Source organism: Coptis chinensis, chromosome 6, assembly GCF_015680905.1.
Source record: "Coptis chinensis isolate HL-2020 chromosome 6, ASM1568090v1, whole genome shotgun sequence".
Taxonomy (NCBI): Eukaryota; Viridiplantae; Streptophyta; class Magnoliopsida; order Ranunculales; family Ranunculaceae; genus Coptis; species Coptis chinensis.
Window position 1 is genome coordinate 81,104,758 of NC_141461.1, and position 26,796 is coordinate 81,131,553.

Here is a 26,796-nt window from a genome sequence, read left to right on the forward strand (position 1 = left end):
CTGATGCTGAGCCAGAATTGTTTGGGGATAAGAATGGTACGCCTAGCCTGTCACAAGTAGCTGTAGAAAGTACCCTAGTACAAACAAGGGCCCAAAAGAACAAGACAGTACATCAACAACAACAGTCTCAAACTGGGAAGATAGGGAGGGGGAGACCAAAAGGGAGTCGAAAGAAGAAAGGTCGTTAATCATATAAATGACTAAGATTAGTAGTTGGAATGTTAGGGGGTTGAATGATTGTACAAAAGCTAAGCAGATGAACAAGTTTCTAACGGAGAATAGGATTACATGTATAGGGTTACTGGAAACTAAGGTACGTATGGAGCGCTTTCTCACTATTAAGAATATGGTATGTTCATTGTGGGAAACAGTACATAACTACTCTAGTGATGAGTATGGGAGGATATGGCTCAGCTGGGACCAAAGTATTATGGAAATAGAAAAGGAAGTGGAAGGGGATCAGTTTTTGCACTCTAAGGCAATGATTTTGCATAATGGGATCAGATTCACTCTTACTATGATTTATGCCTATAATAATGTCCGGAAGAGACAAATTTTATGGGAAGAATTAGAAGCACTTAGTGTCGGCATCCAGGGGCCATGGTGTGTAATGGGAGACTTTAACAATGTGTTATACTCCCATGAAAGGATTGGAGATAGGGCTGTGCACCCAAGAGAAACCCAACCGTTTGCAAGCTGTTTAAATGAAACAGGGTTGTTCGATCACACTGCATCAGGGTGTTTCTTCAATTGGAATAGTGGCGGAGATAATATCAGGAAGTGGTCTAAGATTGACTGGTGTCTTGTCAACGCTAGCTGGTCTACTTTATCATTGGCAACAAAGGTGGAAGTGTTACCTCAAGGTGTATCCGATCACTGCCCATTGGTTATGACTTTTCTTGATTCCTTCAGGAGTCATCCACCGTTCAGGTTCTGTAATGCTTGGCTATTACATAATGATTTTGAGAATACACTTAAAGAGTGTTGGGATGTAGCAGACTATGGTAGCCTATCTTTTATGTTGGCAAAAAAGTTGAAAATTTTAAAGGGAATGCTGAAAGGGTGGACCAAATCTTTTTGCAATGACATACAAAGAGTGGTAGCAGAAACAAGACAACAACTCCTAACAACTCAAGAAATGCCCCATCAGAACCCTTTGGACTGTGTCCTTAGTGCCCAAGAATTTGAGTTGAGAGATAAGCTCTGTAGCTTACTAAAAATGGAGGAAGCAGACTTGTTTCAAAAAACAGATATTGACTGGATGCGATTTGGTGACAAATGTAGTGGGTACTTCTTTAATGCACTGAAGGAGAAAAAGACAAGGAATTATGTATGAGAAATCAATGATGCTCAAGGAACTAAAAGGGAAAGAAAGGAACCTGTAGCTAATGCGTTTCTACAGTTTTACACTGACCTTCTAGGTGTCCATTCAGAGGCATACTGTGATCCTGGGATACTAAACAATATTCAGGTGATGGAAATAGATCCAGTTACTAGCTATTTTCTTGTATCCCCTTTTTCTGACGAGGAGATCAAGGACGCCTTATTTGATATGGAGGATAATAAGGCACCTGGGCCTGATGGTTTCAATGCATGTTTTTTCAAGAAAAGTTGGGCTACTATTGGAGATGATTTCATCAAAGCTATCAAGTACACATTTCTCCACAAAAAATTGGCCGGAGGTACAAATTCCACATTTCTCTGTCTCATCCCAAAAATGAAAAATGCTTCTTCTATTACTTCTTTTAGACCTATTGCTTGTTGTAATATCATCTATAAATGTGTGTCTAAAGTTCTAACCAACAGAATGAAGTCTTGTATCTCTTCTTTGATATCCTGCTCCCAATCAGCTTTTATTCCGGGGAGGTCTATCCAAGACAATCTGCTTCTGGCTCATGAGTTACTAAAAGGGGTTACTCAAGAAAGCATGGTCAGAAGAGATGTGCCATAAAGCTGGATATAAAGAAGGCCTATGATTCTATTTCTTGGCAAGCTTTGGAAACTATATTGCACAGGTTCAAGTTCCCTCTTCTCTTCATTGAATGGCTCCAAATGTGCTATGCTTCTCCTCTATACTCAGTGATGGTTAACGGGACACCAAAAGGTTATTTCAAAGGTAAAAGAGGACTCAGGCAGGGCGATCCAGTCTCCCCTTACTTGTTTGTTCTTGTCATGGAAGTTCTAAGTGCTTTCCTCTATTGAGATCTCCAGGCAAATAGAATAAATGCTCACTCAAAGTGCAGGAAGCTGGCAATATCCCATTTATGTTTTGCAGATGATGTGTTACTTTTTTGCAAAGGTAATATCGACTCTATGATGACAATAAAGGACACTATGCACACCTTCTCCCAGGCAACAGGGCTCCATTTTAGCAATGAAAAAACTACCCTCCTTACGGGTAGTATGACTGAAGTGGAAGGGCAAGAACTAGCTGCGGTGCTTAATATATCCATTGTTACTCCACCGGTGACCTACCTCGGTCTGCCCCTAACTGCATCAAGAGTAGGGATTCAAAAAGTCTACCGCTTATTGAACAGATTACTTCGAAGATCTCAAACTGGAGAACAAAGACCTTAACAAAGCAGGAAGAGTGCAATTGGTTAAGTCGGTGTTGTCATCTTTCCAAACTTATTGGGCTCGAACTTTTGTCTTGCCTGAGACAGTGATTGACAAGGTGGCAAAACTGTGCAATATATTCATATGGGCAGGGCCAAAAATGGAAAAGAAGATGCATCACGTAAGCCATGCCACCCTTAGACTGGATAAAGAACAAGGTGGACTTCGTATTGTTGATCCTAGAGTCTGGAATCAAGCGGCCTACTGTGGCTTGGTTTTTAAGCTTACTCAGAGATCAAATAACCTGTGGATCAAATGGTCATGGCAACACCAAATAAAGCAGAAGCATTTCTGGATAATGAAGGCTCCGAAGGACTATTCATGGGTTTGGAGAGGCATATTGAAACATAGAGAAATCTCATGGAGGTTTACAAGGCACTGTATTGCAAATGGGAATAGTACAAGCTTCTGGCATGACCATTGGTGCTCAGGACCCCTAATCTTAAATGGTCACGCCAGGGAGCTACTATCTCATGTTGTTCCAGAGGATGCAAAAGTTTCAGAAGTTATAACCGATGGGTGATGGTCAAGATGCATCATGGACTTACAGGAAAGTGAGATCAAGAAATGGATTTTATGAACTTAAATAAACTCCTATATTTTGGAGGATCAAGTTACATGGACATCGAGCAGTTCAGGAGTGTTCTCTACAGCGTCTGCCTATGCCGTCTTAAAAAATGTGAGAAGCAAAGTAAAGTGGTACAAGATAGTGTGGGGAAGTTAGCTGTTTCGAAGCACTCATTTACCGGTGGCGGCTATTCTCGGGTTGTTTACCAACACAGAACCGGCTGATCCAGAAGAAAGTGATAGGTCAATCTAAATGTTGTTTCTGCGACAGTCATGAGGAGAGTTCTGCGCACCTATTTTTTTATTGTTCCTACTCCAAAATCGTATGGCAAGATTTTAAGAGGGATGTGGGACTACCAGAAATGGTCAAAGACTCCCATCGTGAGTGGTACTACTTGATGCGACTATGCAGGCAAAACACATCGAGTTCTGAGATAATTCGAGCTTTCATATGTGCAGCAGTCCAAGCCATTTAGACCAAAAGGAACTGGAGATTAAAGAAGCAGAGGTTTAGAATAACAAATGTTGTCACCAAAAGGTAATCAATAGCATGAAAGTGTACATGGGTAAATCGATTGATTCGGTGAAAGAAGATGTGGCAACAAAACTGTTGCTGGTTAAATTGGGTATCGGGGTAACATTCAAGCAAAAAGAAGAATAGTGGATCAATGGGAACATACCGGAAGCAGGTACGATTGCTTTAAATTCTGATGGTTCAGTACAAAATGGAAAGGCTTCTTATGGGGGTGCGCTAAGGGACTGGAAAGGTGATGTGTTGATGGTGTATTGTGGCAGTTCTCTTAAACTGTTTGTGTTGTATCAGGAGCTCTTGGGAATTCAAAAGGGGCTAGCAGGTGCAATAGAAATGAACATAAGAAAGGTCCAAGTGTAAATGGATTCTCTACAGGGAGTTCAAATTTTAAATAGGAAGGAGAAACCACCGTGGCATTGCAAGAACATAGTAGCTCACATTCACGATAAGATGTTGAAGTTTGAGGTAGTAACAGTCAAACATGTATTAAGGGAGAATAATGTAGTGGTAGATTATCTGTCAAGAGTGAGTAGTGAACTATGTAATGGTATTTTGTACTTTATTCCCCCATTGGATCACAAACTTAATGATATGATCAAGGGGGATAAAGAAGGAAAAATGTATCTTAGAACTTGCTTTAAATAAAAGGTTGGGGCAGCCTGAACCCCTAGTTATTTCAAAAAAAACAAAAAAAAAATCTTGCTGAAGGTATTTACTCAAAATGGGGCACATTTGTTCAATCCATTCATTATCCAATAAATAACCATGAAAAGATCTTTAGTTAACGTCAAGAAGCTGCAAGAAAAGATATTGAAAGGACATTTGGAGTTTTGTAGGCAAGATGTCATATTATTAAGGCTTTTATGTGTTGTCATAGTGTTGTTGTTCTTGGGGACATAATAAAGGCATGCATTATAATACATAATATGATTGTTGAGAATGAACATGAAAGTGGAGTGTGGAATTGGAAAGGTCAGAGGAAAGAAAGTATACCTAAGCTCTATCAGGAAGACAATGGCTTTCATTTTGTCTATCTGATAATTCAAGCAAGAAATCAAATTAGAAATGAATTTACACATACTAATATTCAAAGAGACTTAGTTGAGCATGTGTGGAATTGGACTGGTATTGAAGAAACACAAACACCAATTTATGATCCAAGTTGGTCAGATGCAGAGAAAGAAAGAGGGGAAAATGGAAATGAAAGTGAGTGAACTATGAAGTTCCAAAATGTGATGTATTTCCTATGTAATTCCAAAAGTGAACTATGAAGTTCCAAAGTGTGATGTATTTCCTATGTATTTTCAAAAGTGAACTATGAAGTTCCAAAGTGTAATGTATTTCCTATGGATATCATATGTATTTCCTATGTAATTCCAAAAGTGAACTATGAAGTTCTTATGTGTTTTATGAGTTGTGTTTTAATGAACTATATTACAATGTATTTTTATTTTATTGGTAATTGTATTTCTATGAAAATAATTATCTTGATTAATTAAACATAGTGCATAGTTCATTAATTATGCATACATTGAAAAGAACATACATAGTGCATTAATTAAAAAGACAGTGAAATTAAAATACATAGTTCATTAATTAAAAATACATTGAAATTAAAATACATAGTGCATTAATTAAAATAAAATACTAGATATTACATAAGCTTTGTTAGAGCTAGAACCACCTCTAGCCCTTGCCCATTCAACACATATTTCAACTTGTTGTTGCTCTATCATAAAAGCGATATCGGGATGGAGGACACTTGTATCGGTAGCTAAAATCTTAGCTTCATATTGCATGTTTTGAAGCCGATTTTTTTCTATTTGAAACCGATTTTTTTCTTCTCTAACCGTCACAACTCTTTGACCATTTGCAAGCTCCCTTTCCCTAAGTTCTATACACTTTTGTGTTTCACTTTCATCCTTTGAAAATGTATCCTCTAAATGTGTAAAGAAACCCTCTAACATACCAACTAATTTTTCTTGGTTCCTCTTGGACTTGGCTTTCTTCGATCCAAGAAGACGCTCAATATCTTTACAACCCTCCGATTCAACTCCACTAACACTTGGTGAATTAGAAGTTGAATCTTCACCATCACTTTTGTGACCTTTTCCCTTTGTGGGGCGGCTTGACCTTGTCTCAAAAATGCTACTTCACTTTGGATTATCCTTGAGTATAACATAGCAATGATCAAGTGAAAAACACATTTTTTCTTGTCATTGGTACGTCATCTTTGCCTCGGACAACTAAAAAAAAAGAATTAGACTAAGATAATCATAAACGAAATTTATAAATTAAAAAATTGATGAAATTGTAATTACCCGGCTTTGTATTGTAGTAACACTTGCATTTCGAGCCTCCACCGCATTCACAATTGCAACAAACTTGTTCATCATTTTCGAAATATATTTCCATCTACCGCAAATTGAAACGAAAGACCTATCTGACCCACGTGTTTGATTGAACTCGTTTGTTACACGATTCCAAAATCCTTTTGCATTTTAGAAAGCACTAATAACGGAGTCTTCACTAAGTTTTATCCAATTAAGCAAGACATAGAGCTTGATCTTCGGGCATGTTAAAGTGAGTCGATGTCTTCTTTGGTTTTGATTGAGTGCTACCACTTCCTTAACTTGCTAGAGATGCTTGAGATGCCATTTGAAAGTAATTCAACTGATTTTGAAGAAGAAGAAATATGATTGTTGGAAGTGTGAGTTGAAATGGAACAAATATTGTATATATACCAAAGTTTTAATTTTTTACCATTTTTGACCGTTCTGACTTTCTGACCGTTGTTAGTTATAAACTAGCCGTTAGGACTCCGGAAGGATGTTTGATTCCGTCTGAAAAAAAAGAAATATATCGAGACGAGATGTTTAATTCCGTCTAATGAGTTTGTAATCCAGACAGAATCAAACATCTTGTCCGAAGTTCACATAAGCAACTATCTCGGTGGCAACTGCAACTTTTGTTTTGACTTAGTGATAAGTGACCGTCTTTGTCACCCTTGCATTGGGCAAGGGTTTTTTGGTCAAAAATAGTGAAAATTCTCAATTTCCTTAAATATTGACTTGCATTGGGAATGCTCTTATTAGCACATTAAACCAAAGAGTTTGTTTTATTAAACCAAAGAGTTTGTTTTTGGTAATTTATTAACCCCAAGAGTTGCAAACCACTTAATTGGCATATTTTTAAATTTTAATACATGAAGACTACTCAAAGTTGTTTCAAAATGTTAAAGACCATACATGTATCCCTCTTCTAACTCAGATCCCGAGACCATCCCGACCACCCTTTGTCTTTCCATTTTGTTTTGTTATAATAGACTAGGTATCACCCATGCCTACAACACGGTTTGTTATGATGTGATTATTGTGTTGTTTGTGGCATCAATCTACACTCAAGTATTTTCAAATGTGTGGCTATATGGGAATTTGTAGACATTATATTTTGAAGTGGTTGTTCATTTTGTGTTATTTTGAAGATTAGGAGATTGTCTTGGAAAATCAATATTTATGTGTCCATCGCTCGAGAAAGTGGCGATTATCTTAACTTTCTTTGGTAATTGAGATAACAAAGCCTCTTCGCCAAGCAAACGTTTCAACAAAAATAGACTATGACATTGAACACATGAGTTTACTTCTAAAGTTAGTTATCAGGCAAAGCTTTTGTTAGATATATCAAAGCCCTGAACCCTGAAAATTCAACTCCAAAATTAATAACATTACAAAGTCATTCCACCATTATTAACAGTTGAATCCCCACTAAAACACTTTAACTTTTACAAAAAGGCATGACTAAAATATTATGTGAAAGTTGGTATTTCTTTAGCACCACTGCAGATTTGGCATGATGTCCATTGGCTCACATAAAACTTGAGCACATGTCTCGGCTGTTACACCCGCCCTCTCTTTGATAAATGAAACATTTTACACCTAAAAAAATAACAAAATTAAGTATTGATCAGTAACAGATAATATGTGAAGTGAGTTGGGAACACTTTCCAACATAGTTACTTTTTCATTTCTAGTCATTGATTAGGAAGTCCAATGAGGTCTTGAAACACCAAGTCCACACAGTCCTTCATCACAACACTCCTTGTAAGCGTCACTTGCACCTGGAATCTGGAAATATAACCTCCAATGTTATATTTCACTTAAACTATCCATATTAGTTGGTTTTCACTTAAACTATCCATATTTTAGTTGGTTTTCACTTAAACTATCCATATTGGTTGGCATTATTATAACCTCCGATGAATTTGAAGCGGAAAAAAAAACTAAACTTAGTTGTCATTTCTTCCAATATACTCGCAAACCGAGTATATTTAATACCTCGGTGACCCGTGGTTTATAAAAGTAAGATGGATCGCACAAACTGCATCATTAGTTCTCAATCCTGTACTCACAATCGAGAACACCACGAAAACAAAAAATCTACGTGAATCTTTGATTCCTATAATGGTCTTTACAAAATGTACATAAACAGAAAACACAAAACAATCTGCATCAGTTTATTTGTTATCCAAGTTGAACGATGCAATCTAAAACAACTTCACAACAGTTTCATTCAAACTAAAATGGCTAAATTTGAAATGAAAAAAAAAATGAAAACTTACCAAACGGGATTGAATTTGTTGAACTTGTTCAATTGTAGAAATCAGAAAATAGAAAACCTACCAAGTGAATTGGAATTGTATAATTGTATCGCTAATAAAAAGAAAAATAATGAAAAACTCTGCAAGTACCAAATTTAATTGAATTATGAAATTGGAATCAAGATTCGCCCAATGAATTGTCAATGACTGAAAAAAAAGTTCCAAGAAATTGACTTCGACAATGATATTGGAAATTGTTGTTGTGTTATACCTTATGGCTTAATTATAGAACCCTTCTGGAGTTCTGGGAGATGGTTACAGCAAGTGAGTTTGAGCAAATCCGGAAACCTGATCTTGAGAGAGAGTGGGGAGTTGGGTTTTATACGGGAGTTATGGTTTTATACAGGAGTTGTGCTTTTATTGAATAATTGAATTGAATGGGAGAGGAAAACGGAGAAATGGAAAAGAGAGTAGCGGCTATACTAATGGCAGTCTTGAATAATCCAATTAATTTTTTAGTGAAGAAAAATAAAAATTTGGATTTAGTAATGGGGGAGAGGAAGCCAACAAAGAGGAAGTGAGTATAGCCAGTCTTGAATAATCCAAATAATTTTTTAGTGAAGAAAAATAAAAATTTGGATTTAGTAATGGGGGAGAGGAAACCAATAAAGAGGAAGTGACAACGACAACTATTGAGAGTAAAAAATCAAATAATTTTTATAGTGAAGAAAAAGGAAACTTCAATGCCTCCGTTTGGAATACAAACCGCACACGTTTGCTAAGATTTCTAAAGAATTCAGTGCGTGCCTGATCTTTCTAAAGTAGTGGATGATAAATGGTTTTTATTTTTAAATTTTTGTAACTCCTCTTCACGTGATTTATTGTTTGATGATTAGATGTGGGCTATTAGGAAGGTCATGTGGTTCCAAAATTAAATATATACATTTATGGCCCTACTCAAAGTTTTTCTCAATGCCTTGGCATGGATGTTCTTGAATTACCTGAATCCAATAAATTCATGGCACTTCTTTTTCTAAAAAATATAAGTGTTATATTATGGCAAACCCAAACATGCACTACTTATAAACCATAATCCAAGTGTCATGTTCAAGTTACATATTTATTTTTAAGAATTTAAGCAAAATTTATCACAACGATTAATAGAAAGATATATGAAGAAGAAAATGCTATTACACTACCCGGTTTTAATATTCGGAAAAGAGTAACAAAATGTTAATACAAAAATATATGAAGGTGTTGCCTCCAAAATTCATTATTATCGTACCTACTTAAGGCACCATTAAGCCAGTACGTACTACATAGCAAAGAGTCTATAAATTTGAAACAAAACTTAAACATCCCGTCCTTTCAACAAAAAACAATCAATAAACATAATCATGTACATGTGAGTTCCCATATTTCCTGTAAAGTCCTAGCTCTCTTCCCATTGTAATCTCCATAGAATCTTTTTCCCAATACTCCGTACCATTTGTAATCTACCAAGACTTTATACCATCCATCTTAATAACCATTACAATGGGAAGCACATTTAGCCACAAAAATGGAAAAAAAAAAAAAAGAAACAAAATTTTTTAAAAAAATAACATAAAATACTGAACCCTTATACATTAGCACCACTAACCCGATGATGAATCCTGAATATCGCTCCGATCCAGTTCCATACCTTTATATACATGGGTGTCTTTTCGAGCTCCCAACAATGTTAATCGAAGCAACATTCTCTGCATAATAGGTTTTATGTTAGGTGTTTTACTGCGTAGATAGGTTTTATGTTAGATCGAATATTGAAATGAGGAATTAAGGATGGCATATAAATTTGGAACATATAAAGATTTGTTATAGTTGGCATACACACAATGGAGCTGAAGCTATATAATTGTTGCAAAAAGCCATTAGTATTCATGAGTTGTTTTCTCTCACACGAAAACCATTCATCTGAAAAATCATGGAAAGAGTAGATAGTAGTAGTAAAAACTAAAAACATTATCAAGCCCACTACCACATATTGACGTTGACGTACACCAACAAAAAACTTAAAACTCAAACAAATCATTGAAACTTCAACCAAACTTAAATGTATTCTTATCGTCTTTCTTGCCTACCAAATTCATGATATTGCATGCAATTATTGTAACCTTGACCTCTAGAGTTTCTAATCACAATGTTCATGGTAGCTATATAAACTAACTCTTAATAAGTGTACCCAACATTTTATTATTTAGTCTATGGAGATTGTGCTAGGTTCCAAAGAACAATGAGTCTAAAAGAAGCAAGCCTAAAGTAGTGGTACCTTAATATGAATTTCAGCCCAAACCAAACGATGAAGGAAATGAAGAAAATATACCTGGTTCATATAGTAGTCCTCGTGACTTGATGTTTTTCCTGGCTTGAACTACATTGCCTTCTAGTACCTTAATACAATAATACCTATCAAAACCCAAGGGATAAAAGATTTAATATGGATAGGCAGGCAACAATGAGGAAGTGCGAAAACATTTGCTAGAAAAGGGACAAAAATAATGAAAATAATTTTGACAATAATAAGAATATAAGATGACAAAAAATTGCTTGAAAATCCCATAAGAATATGAGTTAAAGAAGGCCACACTGATATGCGACTAACTATGGTTCACTTTAGCAAACGACTTTAGGAATCCTAGAAGGGAAGTCACCCATCCTTACGATATGGATCTAATAAATAAGGAGTGGATGACTCCAAGGGGCAGACTATATTTTTGAAACATTGCATATGCACACTAAACAAAATCATAACCAACATTAGAAATCACATATGGTATTGACGTATTGTAGAAAGAATCCGGAGCAAAACCATCCATTTTTCCTTAGTTCCTTAAGTGTCCCATATTTCGATTACCCTATCAGTCAGCAACAGCTGGCCAACCACTATTAGAGTAGCAATGGGGGCGGGGTTGGTGTAGCCTCGAGTAATGGTCATTTCTATTCCATAACGCCATTAGCTTTTATAGTGTTGTGTGTTGTTTGCGGTAGCTCTTTAGCTGCCAATACGACGATACCTTTTTTTTTTTTTGGAAAGCAAGGTTGTTAACGGGGGTCCCCTACCCCTCACGACGATGCCTATTAGAATAAGTGAGCATTGGGATCCATAAAAAACAATTGCTACATCAAGATACTCTATTTCATAGTAAGGACTATGCAAAATCAAGCATAAAACAATAACAGTCTGTGTTTACTTCCAATTTCATAGGTGTTTGCACATGCACATAATATCTGAAGTACAAACAATGAACAATGAGCACAACACAATTATAGCCAATAAAGCAAGTATGCGTTCATCCTTACCAAATACTTGATGTAGAAAATGACATAGTCATCATCAAAACCTTCAAATTCCCTGCCATTAGAACATGCAGTTATCAAAATTAAAGTTATCAAAAATATATCAAGTTCGACATATGACCTACTATGCCAACGAATAAAAATGAAGCTTTAAATCAGAGAAATTAACACAAATGCATGGTAGAGTTTCTACAATCTTACACACTCACCTTTCTTGCTGAAAATGTAACTATAAGAAAGCATAAACAATAATAAAAGGATTATAAAACAAAGGAAAACTTCAATTTGAACTCTACAGGAAATAGAGAATATGATCAAACAAAATAGATAGAATAAAGAGAGAAGTGATAGCAATACTAACCTGAGAAATGTGAGAGCAAGTGGGGACATTCAATTCATGACCGTCTGAGGGAACATATCCGTTAGGCTTTCCCCACCAAAACCTCCCCGAAATATAACTTTTCAATTTATTAGCTCAATAGATAATGCTGAGCTTTTTAAATGATTCCGGCAAAGACAATGACTTACGAACAGGGCCGACTCAACCCCCTAGCAAAATAGGCACCTACTTAGGCCCCGCAGCCCAAGGGGCCCCAATATAATTCAGCCCAATGCTTTCTTTTCAGCCTACAATCGTTTTTCTTGCCCTTATTTAAGGGTTAGATAATGTACATTGGAATCTATGAAACAATGTTAGATAACCATTTGTTTCCCTCGCCTTCTCCAACGTTTCTCTTTCGTTCTCTAACCAAAAAAATTTCTTGCATCCATTGGCATTTGGCGTTCTCTGACCAAAAAAATTCCTCGCATCCATTGGCATTTGAACTTTGCCTAGGGCCCCTGATTGTCTTGAGCCGCCCCTGCTTACGAACCTCCATCAATATAGAAAAATGGGTCTTCTTGTAAATGGAGGAAATTAGAGAGAAAAAGAACGAAATAGTGAAAGATAGAGAGACAGAAACCTGAGTGCAATGCATTCATTATAGAGGGGTATGTGAGAAGCCAGAGAGTGCAAGAGATGAGAAACCCACCATGCCTCCTATTTTCAGTTACAACTTTTCCTCTCCCATTATATGTGTTGTGGTGAGAAAGGGGAGGTTTCTTTCTTTAAAAACCGATGCCCATGAGGTATTGTTTAAAGACAATGTGTTATATTCTCAAAAAATAAAATAAAGACATGCGTTATTTAGAAGCCCATAGTCCCAAACGGCCAAACCCACATTTATGGATTAATAATAATTCATTTAAGGTCATTTACAAAAAACAATTAGGGGGGGTTCAAAACAATCTAAGACATTTATCTCATTTAATTCATTTACAAAACATTAAGTACCTTTTATATGTCATTGAAAATTAGCTTCAAAGGAGTTTCAAAATGATATAAGCCATTCATCTGCCTCTATCAAAAACAGATCCTACCAAGTACAAATAGCATTCCTACCATCTCAAGTCATAGCAGTGAGTTGGGAAGTGTGCCTTTGTGTTGTGTCAGGTTTTCTTACAGCCCTCCAAGTGTAGCGTCCTTATTACATAGCATTGAGTAAGTTATTATCTTAAGAACCAATGTGAACTTTTGTTGAGAGGCTATACCAAGAAAAAAGTTAAACATGTGGCAAGTCAGCTTGATCCAAACTCAGTACTGCAGCAGTCACTATGGGAGCAGGACACCAAAACACTGTCCCGTAGAGGATCTGCAGCCCAATGGTAATTTGCAGTTCTATGGTTTTGAAAAAATATTGTTAATAACTTTAGGCAAATAGAGAAAAGAGATTGTAATAGCTAAACGCGCCAAATCACTAAGAAACACAAAAGCAATTATTCGGAAAATGTAATGCAATTTTACCTTGGGTGGCCTCCTTAGCATGTACACCATTATCTTGCAGCAAAGGATAAAAGTGTTCTCATTGTAATCCTGGGAGTGCATTTCACCCTCTCTCTTACCCGCCGTCATTTCATATCCAGGTTCATTGAAGTAAGGTTTCTCATTTAGCACCAGAGCTTGGATAGATAGCAAAACTTGTAACATAGGGGATGTCCCTGCAATCCAATGATCTTCCTTCTTTCCTTGTCATGTGTTCAGAAGGCTAAGGTAGACCTTTTCACAATCATATAAGTTTGGGTTTAATTGAAGGCCACCTGAATAGTAGAATACTTGTTGGAAGCAAATATTTCCTGATTTATCAGTCTCGTGCTTATCACTAATATTATAATTAATACAACAAAATGAAAAAGCATATCGGTGGTACAGTAGGATAGGCAGATGGGAAAAGAATATCGAAGAAGAAGAGACCATTGTGATAGGGAGTGCTTAGAGTACCAATAATGACAGCTCTAAGAAGATCCATTCTCTCTTCATAAACTCTAACAAATATTGTATCTACCAAAGAAAAAAAAAATGTCAACACCAGCCATTATTAATAAAGAAACATGAATTTAGTTATTTACCATGAACCCAACAGTAGTGGGGAAGCTTGAATAACAAAAAAATAGTCATTAAAGAAAAATGAAGAGAATGCGTACAATCTTGTTCAACTATCAATTAAATGGTTTATTTAATTTGTCCATGTAGAATCACATGATTGTCACTCAATTCCTACTTCGTTAAACCAATTATGAAAAATATTAAATATGTTGCCATACCAAGATACATAACAGGACTTTGCATACTTGCTATCTTAGACCTAGTAACATACTAACATGTCAAATTTTTCTATCCTAAAAATAAGGAAATTGGATATTCGACAGATAAGGGTAGAAATAAAAATAAAAATAAAAATAAAATAACTAAACGAACATGTCAAAGTTCTAGGACAAAAAGAAAAACAGAATTAGAGTAGTATGTGCGTCTAGGTTTATAACATTTTAGCCATTTATACTCTTGCCATACCAAATGTCTGATTCACACACCTTACATCTATGAACCTCTAAAGAAAAAAATTGAAGAAGAAATTGTGAAAAGAACAAACTCATTGACAGGTAGTTGAATAAATTGATGATGCATCATCTTAATGGTGAGGGGGAGTTTAGGAGTTACAAAATTAATAAAAAAAATCATGTGACAACCGTGTGTGTGACATCTTTATTGATGCATCATCTTTATTTGTTTGCATTCGTGTGTGTGACAACCATTTACAGCATCCTTGTTGGTCATGGTTTTCCTCAACTATAAAGTCCATAGACCTCATCCCATTAAACCTTAAGAGTTAAAAATGAAATTAAAGATTTGATTGTCTAAACTTCTTTAAAAAATGTGAGAATGGTTGAATATATCCTTTCACATTGTTCCAAGTCTAAATGGAAACTCTTAGGTATTAAGAAGTAAAGGAAGTTACACAAACTACAATGTAATAGTACTCAGCAAAACCAATTATTACATAACACCAAAGCAACCAAGACCATTAAAGGTGTTCTGAAAGTGTAAATAGAATGAACACCGTACTATGGCAATGTTTGGTTTGCGGAATCAAGTTTCCTCGAAAGTGATGGATATATTACGTAACAGAGAACGCGAAAAAAGAAAATGAAAATGGAAATCACAGGTAGATTGACACCCATATAAATCAAGATTTTTCCTTCTAAGGGTATCTATATATGTTAGGGAAGACAATTTTCTTTATGTAAAAAATGGTGTTTACCTTGGTAGCTTCCCCTTCTTCCGTCTCTTCTTCACTCGTCTTCTTCAATATCACTCTCTATTATTCCAGGAATCTTGATTCCCCGAACCAAACATAACTCACAAGTTACCAAGTGAATAGAAAAATGAGCTTCGTCTAGATTCATTAAAGAAGATTCCAATGTGTCATACCTTAAGAAAGACTGTATTTCAGGCTACACCGTTTATTTTGTTTTCTCTTATCATGATTATATATCTGACTCAAATCATTGTCATTTCAGAGAAATTGGCTAGTAAATATATGATACATAGAATTATACAAATGGATGCACCTAAGAATCCTAATTCAATGGAACCATGAACCATTATCAGAGAAAAGGAGAAGTTTGAAAATGTTTATGTACCTTCAATGTTGCACAAAAAACCTGCTTCACAAATTAGATGGCTTTGAAGAAGAGTGAGATAACTACACCATTCCATATAATGTGAACACCTAGAACAGGAATAAACTTGAAACGAAATTGTTTCACTTTATGAATGAGGGAAATAGAAGGTTTAGAAGATGACGGCTCTCATAGTGTCCGAAGTCCATCTCTTTTTTCCCGTTTGTTTCTGTGTGCACAAACCAACCATTCATTCAACAACATTTGAGCTTGTGTGGAACAATCAAACGGTACTATTAGTTCAAAATTGAGTAACAAAAATTTGTAAATCAATAAGAATAGCAATAGAAATCATTTTGCAAAAGAAAAAAGGAAAAAAAAAAAGATTGCAAGCAACCTGGCCTTAAAAATGAAGAGAATGGAGTCGGTGAGACAAATGGTTTCACTGTGTATTGAAAAGAATAGCCTGTATTCAATTCAATAAATGAGAAGATTGAGGGTTACTCATACTAAAAAAGGAAAACATTCAATCATTAATTGGGGAGCGAAGCCATTTCTTTCTTTTTTCCGTTATGAATTAATTTATTAATTTATAATTTATAATAGAATTAAGTTATTTTAGTGTTTTAAGTATTTTTAGAAAATTAGTTTAAGGGAGTCGGTTAAGAATTGTTTGGACTCAAAAGCAATAGGTATAATATTTTTAGTTTCTACACCAAAACCATAATTTGACGCATGTTAACCCATTTTCAAAAGCAATTAACAAAAATACAATCTTTTAATTATTTGCACCTACTAAACAACTATATTTTATCTCCCATAATCTCTAAAAATTTTCATAAATTTTAAAATGCATTTGAAAGTAAACATTTAGTATTGCACTTTAACTCAACATTTTAAAATTCATTAAATTATTTTGATCTCAATGTTTTACAATGCATTTTAAAATGTTAGAATTCAATTATAACCAATCACCTATTTTGCATTTTAAAATGCATATAGTGTATCACAAATTAAACTTGTGGGCACTACACCCTAAGCCTAAAACCTAAACCCTAAACCTTTAGACACTAAACCATAAATCCATGTAAACTAGACCCTAAGAATCAACTTTAAACCCCGATAAACTAGACCCTAAGCCTGAACCCTAAAATCCTCTAAACACTAAACCCGGCCTAAACCTCAAGACACCAAATCATAATCCTATAATTAAACTAGACCCTAAGCCTAAACCCTAAACCTATAGACACTAAACCCTAAACCAACTCATTACATTTCATAGTAGTTGGTCGAAACTACTAAATAATAAAATGCATTTTGTGTATGCATTAGTATTTTAAAATAAGTTTACTACGTTAGTGGTTTATATTTGTACATATACATTTAAAAATGCAAAATAGGTGGTTATAATTGAATTATATTGTTTTTAGTGAAAATATTTAATTTGGTAGCTATATAAGGGTAAAAAAGAGAATAAAATGGTTACAAATCTCAATAACTAAATTGTCCACTTCCAAAAAATGTGGGTAGTTATAGATAACACCTTTGAATCTTGTTTTTTTTCTTGTACAAGTAGTTTTCACTATATAAAAAAGGTAAGTAGTAGTAAATCTATAAAATAATATTCCTCAATCTTTTAAGTGTAAACTTTTCTAAAAGAGGCTTCCTGACCCAATTTCTTGTTTAAGTTTTAACACGAATGGAAGGAGAAGCTTTGGGACGTAACTGATTTAATTCATTTAACAAACAAACAATTCATATAATGGCAAATACCACTCTAGATACCTGGTAAAGTATGTAATTAATTGGCAAATTCAAAAAGATCCAAACTGCACACATGTCCCTATCTAACTCAGATCCCCATGAAATCCCCACCGCCCTTTGTCTATCCATTTTGTTTTGTTATAATAGATATATGACCATTTTCTTTCTTTATATGCTATCATTGAAGTGATATTGATGCTCTTAGAATTTGTTGTTCTCTGCCAAAATTTTATAACTGGTTGAAATATATTTTATACTTGTTGAATGTGTGTGAAAGTCTAGTGTCATATGTTGATCTAAATTTGTCTTCTTTCAGTGAAACTCCATTGCCCAAGATACAAATGAGGGTTCACAACAAAGCCATGATTGCTCAAAGGGATGGAATTGATATAGAGACAACAAGGGGTAAAGGAAAGGGTTGAGGAAGAGGACAATGCATTACTGAACCATCACAAGCAAGTGGATGAAATGAAATAGGACAAAGCATTGGGGGACTATCACTAGCAAGTGGAGGACAAAGAGACCTAGGACAAAGTGGACCTAGGACAAAGTGCACCAGATGCGAGACCAAGAAGCCAATTCCAAGCACCAATACCTATAGGCAGGGTGGCTTAAGTGTGTGAACACTTTATATTTGTGGTTGTGTTTATGACTATGTTTGTTATTTGGAGCAGGTTTAAATATTGTTTTGCCTTTTGAATATTGGACAGGGTCATGTCTGTCTTGCTTGATGTTGTATTGGACAAGATGCACTTTAGAAATGCTAGATGTTGGTTTTATTGTTATTTTACTGAATTGGATAGGTCATTTTTGCATTCATAAAAAGGAACCATATTGCATTATATGGTATATTTACATTCATACACATGAATCATGCTACATAACAGGGGAATTTCTTAGATTCTCATTATCTTATATTGTCTTAAATTCTAGTTATCTTGTCATAGGATGCACATATCGTGTTTTTGGAACTCTTACTTGAAATTTGAATCTAACCGCTTAATAAAGACAAAAACTATTTTCTATATTGACTTGAAGGGACTACTTATAATGACTTAGATTCTAGTTATCTTATCATAGGATGCACGTGCGTGTTGTGGGACAGAGAAGAGATCGAGATGATGAAAAGGGTATTAACGGAACAAACATTTTCCTCAGAACCACTTTTTGTGGGGACCACGTCCGCAGTTGGATTAAAACTTATCTACCACTTTCAACGAGCCGTTTTGACCCAAACATTTATTCAACGTCCGATTATGAAATTAACCGTTTAAAGGATACAAATTTTTATGTTAGAATGCCCCCTGTAATATGTAAAACTATTTGAGATACCCCCTATAAAACTTTATAGGGGCAGGTTCCTATTTCGGCAGTAAACTGCTTCAACACAACGAGAGCAATGGTAAAGAACGCACTAAGAAACAGAGAAATTTGATGTTGGGGAGATGAAACTGAACCAAATAATGGCTGCCTACGTACCCAAAATCTATTCTCTAGGGATCAAGTTTCCACGTAGTTCCTTATGAAAAATAATATGGTATTTATAGAGGTAGAGTAGAGAGTCCTTGTAACTCAAGTAATTATGATAGACTATAACTCTCATCTGATAATTATCTCTTTGATAAGAAATGAATCTGGACATAAATCAATGTACATTAGTGGCAAGCCATGTGGCTAAGGTTCAGCCTTAGACACATGAGTTAATGGGCCTGTACATTGATCCATGATATTGCGAATTAGGCTTTAGCCCTGTTGATTAAATGAATAAAATAGAGACCCCTACTAATGGACGTTTGCCACGTAGGTGGGGGTCGAAACACCACCCCCTCTTTGTCATGCGAACAAAGTTCACATGGCAAAGAAGAGAAGAAAAATTAAGGAAAACTTGAAATAATAAAAAGTAAGCGGAGTGTATAACAAAGTGTCGTGTGAACGTAAACGATAAGAAAATGGACAATCGGAAAAAATTCGTGGATTAGCGGAAATGAAAAAATGTCAAATTGATGTATACGGGACGCAATGACGTAGTTAAATAAAAAATGGCCGAAAATGCACAGAAAAAATAAAATATGCACATAAATAAAATTGCAAAAGAAATTGATTGCCGAAAACTGTACCAAACTCATCACCTAACAATACGAAAGTTGATTTCGAAGATGCGTGCCAGTAGAATAGCGATACTAGGATTAGACCATTGAAAACTGTTGAGAAAAATTCGCGAATTATTGTGAATGAAATAATTGGAATTCGAAAAATGTACAAGAGTCAAAAATTTGTTCCGAAATATGAACACGAGTAGCGTGATAAATGAGCATAAAGAAAAATAAAAGAAGTGTACATCACATAAAACTAGGACTCCAAAATTCAATCCGGATTGGATAAAACTTAGAATTGCGTCACCCATCTTAAGTCGGTTTGTATAATAGACTTACACAAGGACTTAGATACTGGACCATCGCAAGTTTCGGAAAAAAGCTATAAAAACAGATGGTTTTCGTGAATAAAAAAAAAAAAAAAAAAAAAAGAAAAGAAAAGAACATAAGTAGAGAGTTCTGAAAAACAAACCCCTACGTACCACAAACCTCAGAGAGAGATAAGTGTGATCGAGCTAGCAGTGTTAACCGAGAAGAAAATACAAGTAAACCATTGTGAGAGTGATCGAGTGTCCGTACTGTGCCGTTGTTGGTGTCGAAGACGAAAAAAGGTTAGTACTATGCTTGCTTATCGATACGGTCATCTGGTTTCAGGCAAACCTCCTTCTTATCTTCTATATCCCATCTTAACTATCGCACCAGTAAAACTGATCGGAAAGATCATGAAATAAACGACTAATTTACAAAGTCATCCTGTTACTGGCGCCTTCAAAAGATTTTGTTGCATCTTTTGCTACAACAAGATTTGAGAGCGGAATACTCACCCTTCAGTGCATCTTGGAGGCCGATGATACCGTGGTAAGTAACCCTTGCGCATTATGCTGTTTTGTGTTTTCTTTTTTTTTTTTTTTTGTGCATGGCGTTGAACTGTTGAACTCTTTTCCCAGGAATTTCTCTGCACGGATCATGTGGAGATGACATAAAAGTGTTTAGTGTATGTAAGGAACGGATCTATGTCTCTCCAAGAAAATGAACGAAGATGGTAGTCAGATGCGTGCGAGCTTGGTGACGACAGAGGCTGATTACTTTCATAACCCCGATTAAGATTTGGGTGAGGTAGAACGGTGTATTGTGTTTTGCCTTTCCCTTAACTGTTCTCCACCGTCATCGAACAGAAAGTATCGCGAAGAACCACAAAAACCCACAAAAACACGACTCTGTGGTTGTGAAAGATGAAGCGCCAATATTCAAAAGTGAATTTAACAAACATGATATGGTGCAGCATTAACAAAGAAAGGGCACCGTACCTTCTTTGCTTTAATATGGCCTGGGCATCCGGACCTTAAAAGAACACACATGATATGGTGCAGCGCCCGTAAAGGAAGAGCACTGTACCTGTGTTGAACCGATTTGGCCTGGTGAACCCAGTTTTTGAGCTTTCTGACCATTTTTTTTATTTTTTATTTTTTTTTTGCAGGTAAAAACGACTGTATTAGACGGATGAAAGATAATCGAGAAGAAAAAAACTCGATGACGATCGTAGACTTAGTGAGGTGGAAAGAAGGTGCCAGATACAGCGACTACCTAGAACCACGTCGATGGTCGCTTAAGGAAATACAAAAAATACTAGGACTCGAAAAATTTGAGATGGATGAAGTGTACGAATTTGAAATGAAAGTTGAAGAAGATGAAGTAGTAATGGCTTACACATAATTAAATTGCAGGAATGCAATTCCGTTGAGCAAAGAAATTGCGCAATTATTGGAGTGGTGGCAAATAGCACCGGGACAACTGCCAATATCGTTCTGGTTAATATTTACGAGAGCGCACCGTTTACAAAATGAATTTAACAGAAGGTTTGGGGCTCAAGAAATCTTCGCGTTAATACGACCGAAAGCCATACTGACGAAAGGGTACATAAAATTTGAAATTGAATTCAAGGATTCAAACAGAAGTTTTAAAGGGTTCCCAAAAGTATACACCGGATGGGATAGATTTCTGTACGCTTATTGAGGGAAGTGGAATCCGGCCAGAGTTTAGAGTGCCGAACAAATTTCGAGGTAAGCCAAAACATAAGTATTGAAAATTGTACTACGAGTAAATTGTTGACTAACACGAGTTATTTTTGTGTCTAACAGAAAACGCGAGTACACTCCCAAACATTGAATTGGACAAGGAAGTCGAGAACAACCTTCGTTTCTTCTTTCATGAATGTTCTGACGAAAGATTGGTAGATTTGAGCTACTTTGATGATATTGTTGATTTCCGACACTATGGGGGTATCGAACAACGGCCCCAAGGTCCATGGATACACATAGTGAAATGGCGAAGAAGAATAAGAGTCTTAGAAATGTAATATTTGGCAGCGATAGCGATAGTGAAAAAGAAGATGGAACGGAATTAACACAGCGAGAATTAGTGCTGAGCTTGCCAAATACAAATAGTGAATTGTACAAAAGAAGATGTTCCACAAGAAAACGGGCGAACGGAGACCACGAGAGACAACCAACGTCACAATGTATGATGCCTCGAGGGACGAGACTACAATGCACAAAACAGCCCAGATGAAAAATAATACATTCTCAACACAAAGAGGAAAAGGTATGTACAGTAGAAAACATAGATATGTAAAAGTGTAAAGAGAGATGTAATATCTCGCTCTGGTTTGGTATATACAGGAAAAGAATGAAACAGTGATACTTACAAAAGATAGTGCAGCGAATAACACAAAGTCGGTGAAAAAAAATAAACGGCAAAGCAAAATGCAGGAGCAAAGAATCCAACAACCACTGGCAAGTACTATCAGGGGTAATACTATTCATGGAGGAAAACCACAGAATCTGTTAACAGTAAGTTGACTGTTGATTTCTACTATTGTGTTAGGACGGTAAAGAAATTTGTGTCAAACACTAAACCGATGAAAATGGCAGATGAAGCAGAGATGTTCAAGTTTGGAAGACGAAGTGAAGGGATCGCCCGGGATTACACCAATGGAAGGGCTCAAAAAATATCAAAAATGTGACCAGAATACGGAGAACATCGGAGAATATGACAGAGCAATGTCAATGATTTTCGATAGTATAAACCAGGTACGATAGTATTATTTTTATCAGTTATTGCAAACTTGTGTTTAAGTCTGAAAGATTGATGAAATCATATATTTTTCGCCCGTTGAGTTAAAACGGGCGTAGTAATGCAGCCAAAGAAATTCATGAAAAAGTCGCGAAGAAAAATATCGTTCCGAATGAAGTCAATGCCTTGGAAGAAATAGAGAAAGTGAAGATACTTAACCAAAAATTGGAAGAGGCAAACAAAGCGTTAAGCGGAACCAACAGAGAGTTAGAAGATGAAAACAAAAACTTAACCGAGCGGACGGAAGAAGCAGAGGAGAGATCGTCTGAAGAGTTTGGGAAAGCCTGTGAGATAATGGAGGAACACAAACACTTAAAAGCATATGTGATAGAATTGAAGTCACTCGTGGCGACCAAAGATCAGGAACTTAAATGTGCGCAAAAAGAGGTAGAGAAAAATAACAAGCGAATGACAGATTTAAACGAGCGGCTCGGCCAAGATCACGTGCAAATGGCACACTGTGAATCGTCCGTAAGACAATTGACAGAGACTTTAATAGAAATGGGAGATGAACTAGAACGTGAGAAGATGAATTACAAAGATTTGTACGAGTTGTATATGCGAAAAGTTGGGAAGGAACCATTGGATTTTCCCAAACCAATGATCATGTGATTGCGAGTATGTAATACCATAGAGCTAAAAATTCTTTTTATGAAAATAAAAATAAAGTATGTGTTGGTTATTGAATATCATGTGATGTCAGATAACATACCTGCATAAAACTTAGTGTTGTTGATTTATGAATGTAAAAGAACGAGACGCCCCCATGTAGAGAGGAAAACCTCCCAATATAGAACCATTGGAGAAAGTTATTGAAAGGCAAAGGGGTCATGATCGTCCTTAATGAACCTAGCTATTCAGGTGTCAAAATATTTGTACCGAACGTGAAGCAAGGCCTGACAACTATTGGAGTTGTCACAGGTGCAAAGTCGTTACCCATGTACTGGGACCAAACTAAAACACAACGCCATTGCCTTAGTAGTAGAATTAGCATGGATATTGTACTGTTGGAGTATTGCAATAATTGTCCCGAGCAAGAATAACCATCTTATTGACTCGGATTTTTGTCAAGTAGGCATGAATGTGACTTACTTGGACCGAAAAAGGCATAATATGAATGACCTCCATAGAATGAACGTTAATGAATGACATTGTTGAAAGTAAATTTACAGAATAATATAGTAATGTAAAATGACAACCAAACTAAGAGAATGGAAGTTGAATATGTAAAATGACAACCAAACTAAGAGAATGGAAGTTGAATGCCTTTATTGATGGATAAAATAGAACGAACTACATAGATGGATAGATTCGTTATTTATGGAGTAATGTAAAAATGCAAAAAATTTCCTAACGGTAAAACTTGCGAAGGTGGTAAGCATTCCATGGCTTCTCTATCATTCTTCTAGAAATAGTACGAAGGAAATATGACCCCTTAGATGTTGAACGATCTATGATGTAGGGTCCTTGCCAATTTTCTCCAAACTTTCTTGATTCTATAAGTTTTGGGTTTCTACAGAGAACCCAGTCTTCAGGAGCAAAAGACTTAGGACAGATCTTCTTGTCGTAGTTCCGTTTCATGTCAGCTTGATAATTAATAAGTTGTTATAGTCCCTCAGAGCAAACCTCATCAATAAGAGCTTTTGACTGAGCCAAAGTAGTGTCATTGGAACCTGTTTCAACAAAGAATCGAACCGAGATGTCTTGGAAATCAGATTCTGTAGGTAAGATCGCTTCAAAGACCATATGCAAGGTTAAAAGGTGATAATGCAGTTGAATATTTTGGCGTTGTCCTATAAGCCCACAAGACAGCTGGTAACTCCTTGACCCAATTTCCTTTGGCGCCAACCAAACGCCTCTTTAGGTTGGCCAAAATCACCTTATTAGTGGCTTCGGCCTGCCCATTGGCTTCATGGATGATAAGGTCGCGGAGAAGTTATGCCGTATCTTCAAATTAGCAATGAACCCGGCAATTTCTTCAAAGATCAAATTGTTTACCATTATCTGATACAAGTGCCGCAGGGATGCCAAAACGACAAACAATATTTCTCCATAAAAACATTTTGACGTTGGAAGCATGGATTTGGACCAAAGGCTTTGCTTCTACCCATTTGATAAAATGTCGGTTGCCACAAGAAGGAATCGTATACTACCTGGAGCTTTAGGTAAAGGGCCAATAATGTCTAAGCCCCATTTGGCAAATGGCCATGGGCTAAGCATGGGATGCAACTCAGTAACAGGTAGTTTACTCATATTATCGTGCTTTTGGCATGGCTCACACCTCTCAGATAGGTGTTTTGCATCCTTTTGCATCTCTGGCCACCAATAGCCCTGTGTCATAGCCTTATGAGCTAAACTTCGCCCCTTGGAGTGGCTTCCGCATAAGCCGGAGTGAATCTCTTCCAAAACTTGAAGTCCTTCCTGTTTTGAGAGGCATCGCAACATAGGGTTTAAGTCCGAGCCTTTGCAATATAAGTGCAAACTTCCGTCAGTAACAGATATCACCAAAAACTTCCATGCATCGCGTTTGATTCTTTCAAATGAAGTTTTGGTTTTGGCGGAAGTGAAGAAACTTGCAAGTAGTGGATATAAGGAAGACGCCAATCTTGCACATCGTAGATCATCACCGCTCGATAGTATCATATCGGGAACTTCGGACTATCATCCGCTTCATGTACCAACCGACTATCCGTTTTTCGGGAGCGAATTCAGGGAGGAACAAATGGATCTATAGATTCTAATGGAAGATCCAAAGTATGGTCATGTTGTGAATTTTCCATCTCCCTTTTCCGCCTCGAAGTCATGATTGGTGCGATTATTATACATGGGTTGTATTTATTTCTGTTGCTTACAAGCAAAACAAGTAATTGCTTTCATGTACATACAAGTCATGCAATTCTTTTTCGTAAAAAGTCAATGTTTGGCTCTTTCTGGAACTCCACAGTGATGTGTCTTGACTCTTCGCTTCTAACGGCGGGCGGAGAGATAAGCCAATGAATCAGCATGACGTATGTCATTTCGGGGTCTTTGAGTGATAGAGATGCTATCAAATTGTCGAGCAAGGCTATGTATCAAACCAAGATAAGCCGCCATACGGTCATCTCTTGCTTCAAAAGACCCGCCAAACTGATTGGCCACAAGGCAAGAATCCGTGTATAACTGGAGCTTTTGCGCCCCCAGTTTCAAAGTTGTTCTCAAGGCACAAACGGCAGCCTCATACTCGGCTTTGTTATTTGAAGCGGCGAAGCCAAGTCGCATAGATTTCTCAATCTTCTCTCCACCGGGTTTAACAAAAACACATCCAATTCCAGACCCAGATTTATTATGGGAGCCATCTGAGTAAACAATCCATAGGTCAATGGGATTAGGAATTGTGTTTGCAAGTTGGTCTTCGTCGCCCCCAATTATGGGTGGCAGAATGTCTTTCATAGATTCTTCTTGGGGCAAGAAATCGTCAATAGGAGAATCATCAATCGGAAAATCAGCTATCAAAGAACCTAGAGCATGTCCTTTTTCAGCAAGATTTACTTTCAAAGACAATGCTATATGCACTAAGATAACTTTCCCATTCGGCTAATCTGCTTGATTCTTGTGCATTATGAAAGACCTTGCGTAAAGGGATACTCGATAAACTCGACCAACCTCCCCGAAGTATGGTTTTAACCGACGAAAGTGGCATGAACCAATGCAAATGTAATTTTTCCATCTTTGAATAACAAGACTCACCGGGTTAACGCCTTACTAATAAAAAGACGGGTCTACCATCATCGACGAAAAGAACAACACTAACATCTTGAGTTGTAGCTGCTAGGTATATGTCAATAGGTTGACCCGTTGAAGGACTTGTCAATGTAGGAGGACTGACCAAGTATTTCTTCAGTTGTTGCAATGCCATCTCACAATCAACGTTCCAAATTGCCGCCCCCTTTAAAGTCTGGAAGAAGGGATGACAACGATCGGAATATTTAGAAATAAATCTATGAAGAGCGGCAAGACGACCAGTAAGCCGTTGAATTTCCTTCTTATTTTTTGGTGATGGCATATCAATAACGGCACGTATCTGATCAGGATTAGCCTCAATACCTCTACGAGTCATGAGGTATCCCAGAAATTTTCCGTATAGAGGCCAAAAGAACATTTGGAGGGATTGAGTCTCATGT

The 26,796-nt window shown here is 36.5% G+C and overlaps 1 protein-coding gene and 1 long non-coding RNA gene across 2 annotated transcripts; one reads left to right on the plus strand and one right to left on the minus strand.

Moving 5' to 3' along the window:
- Positions 1-346: 346 nt before the first annotated feature.
- Positions 347-3,139, plus strand: LOC147494759 (uncharacterized). Its single transcript, XM_086568238.1, has 3 exons — positions 347-1,330; positions 1,472-1,682; positions 2,538-3,139. The coding sequence occupies exons 1-3, from the start codon at positions 347-349 to the stop codon at positions 3,137-3,139; spliced, it is 1,797 nt and encodes a 598-aa protein (XP_086424364.1).
- A 4,262-nt stretch (positions 3,140-7,401) lies between these two features.
- Positions 7,402-8,798, minus strand: LOC147494760 (uncharacterized). Its single transcript, XR_015200410.1, has 3 exons — positions 8,584-8,798; positions 7,732-7,839; positions 7,402-7,650 (listed from the first exon to the last, which is right to left on the minus strand). It is a non-coding gene; the product is annotated as an uncharacterized LOC147494760 (long non-coding RNA).
- Between the last annotated feature and the right edge of the window lie 17,998 nt (positions 8,799-26,796).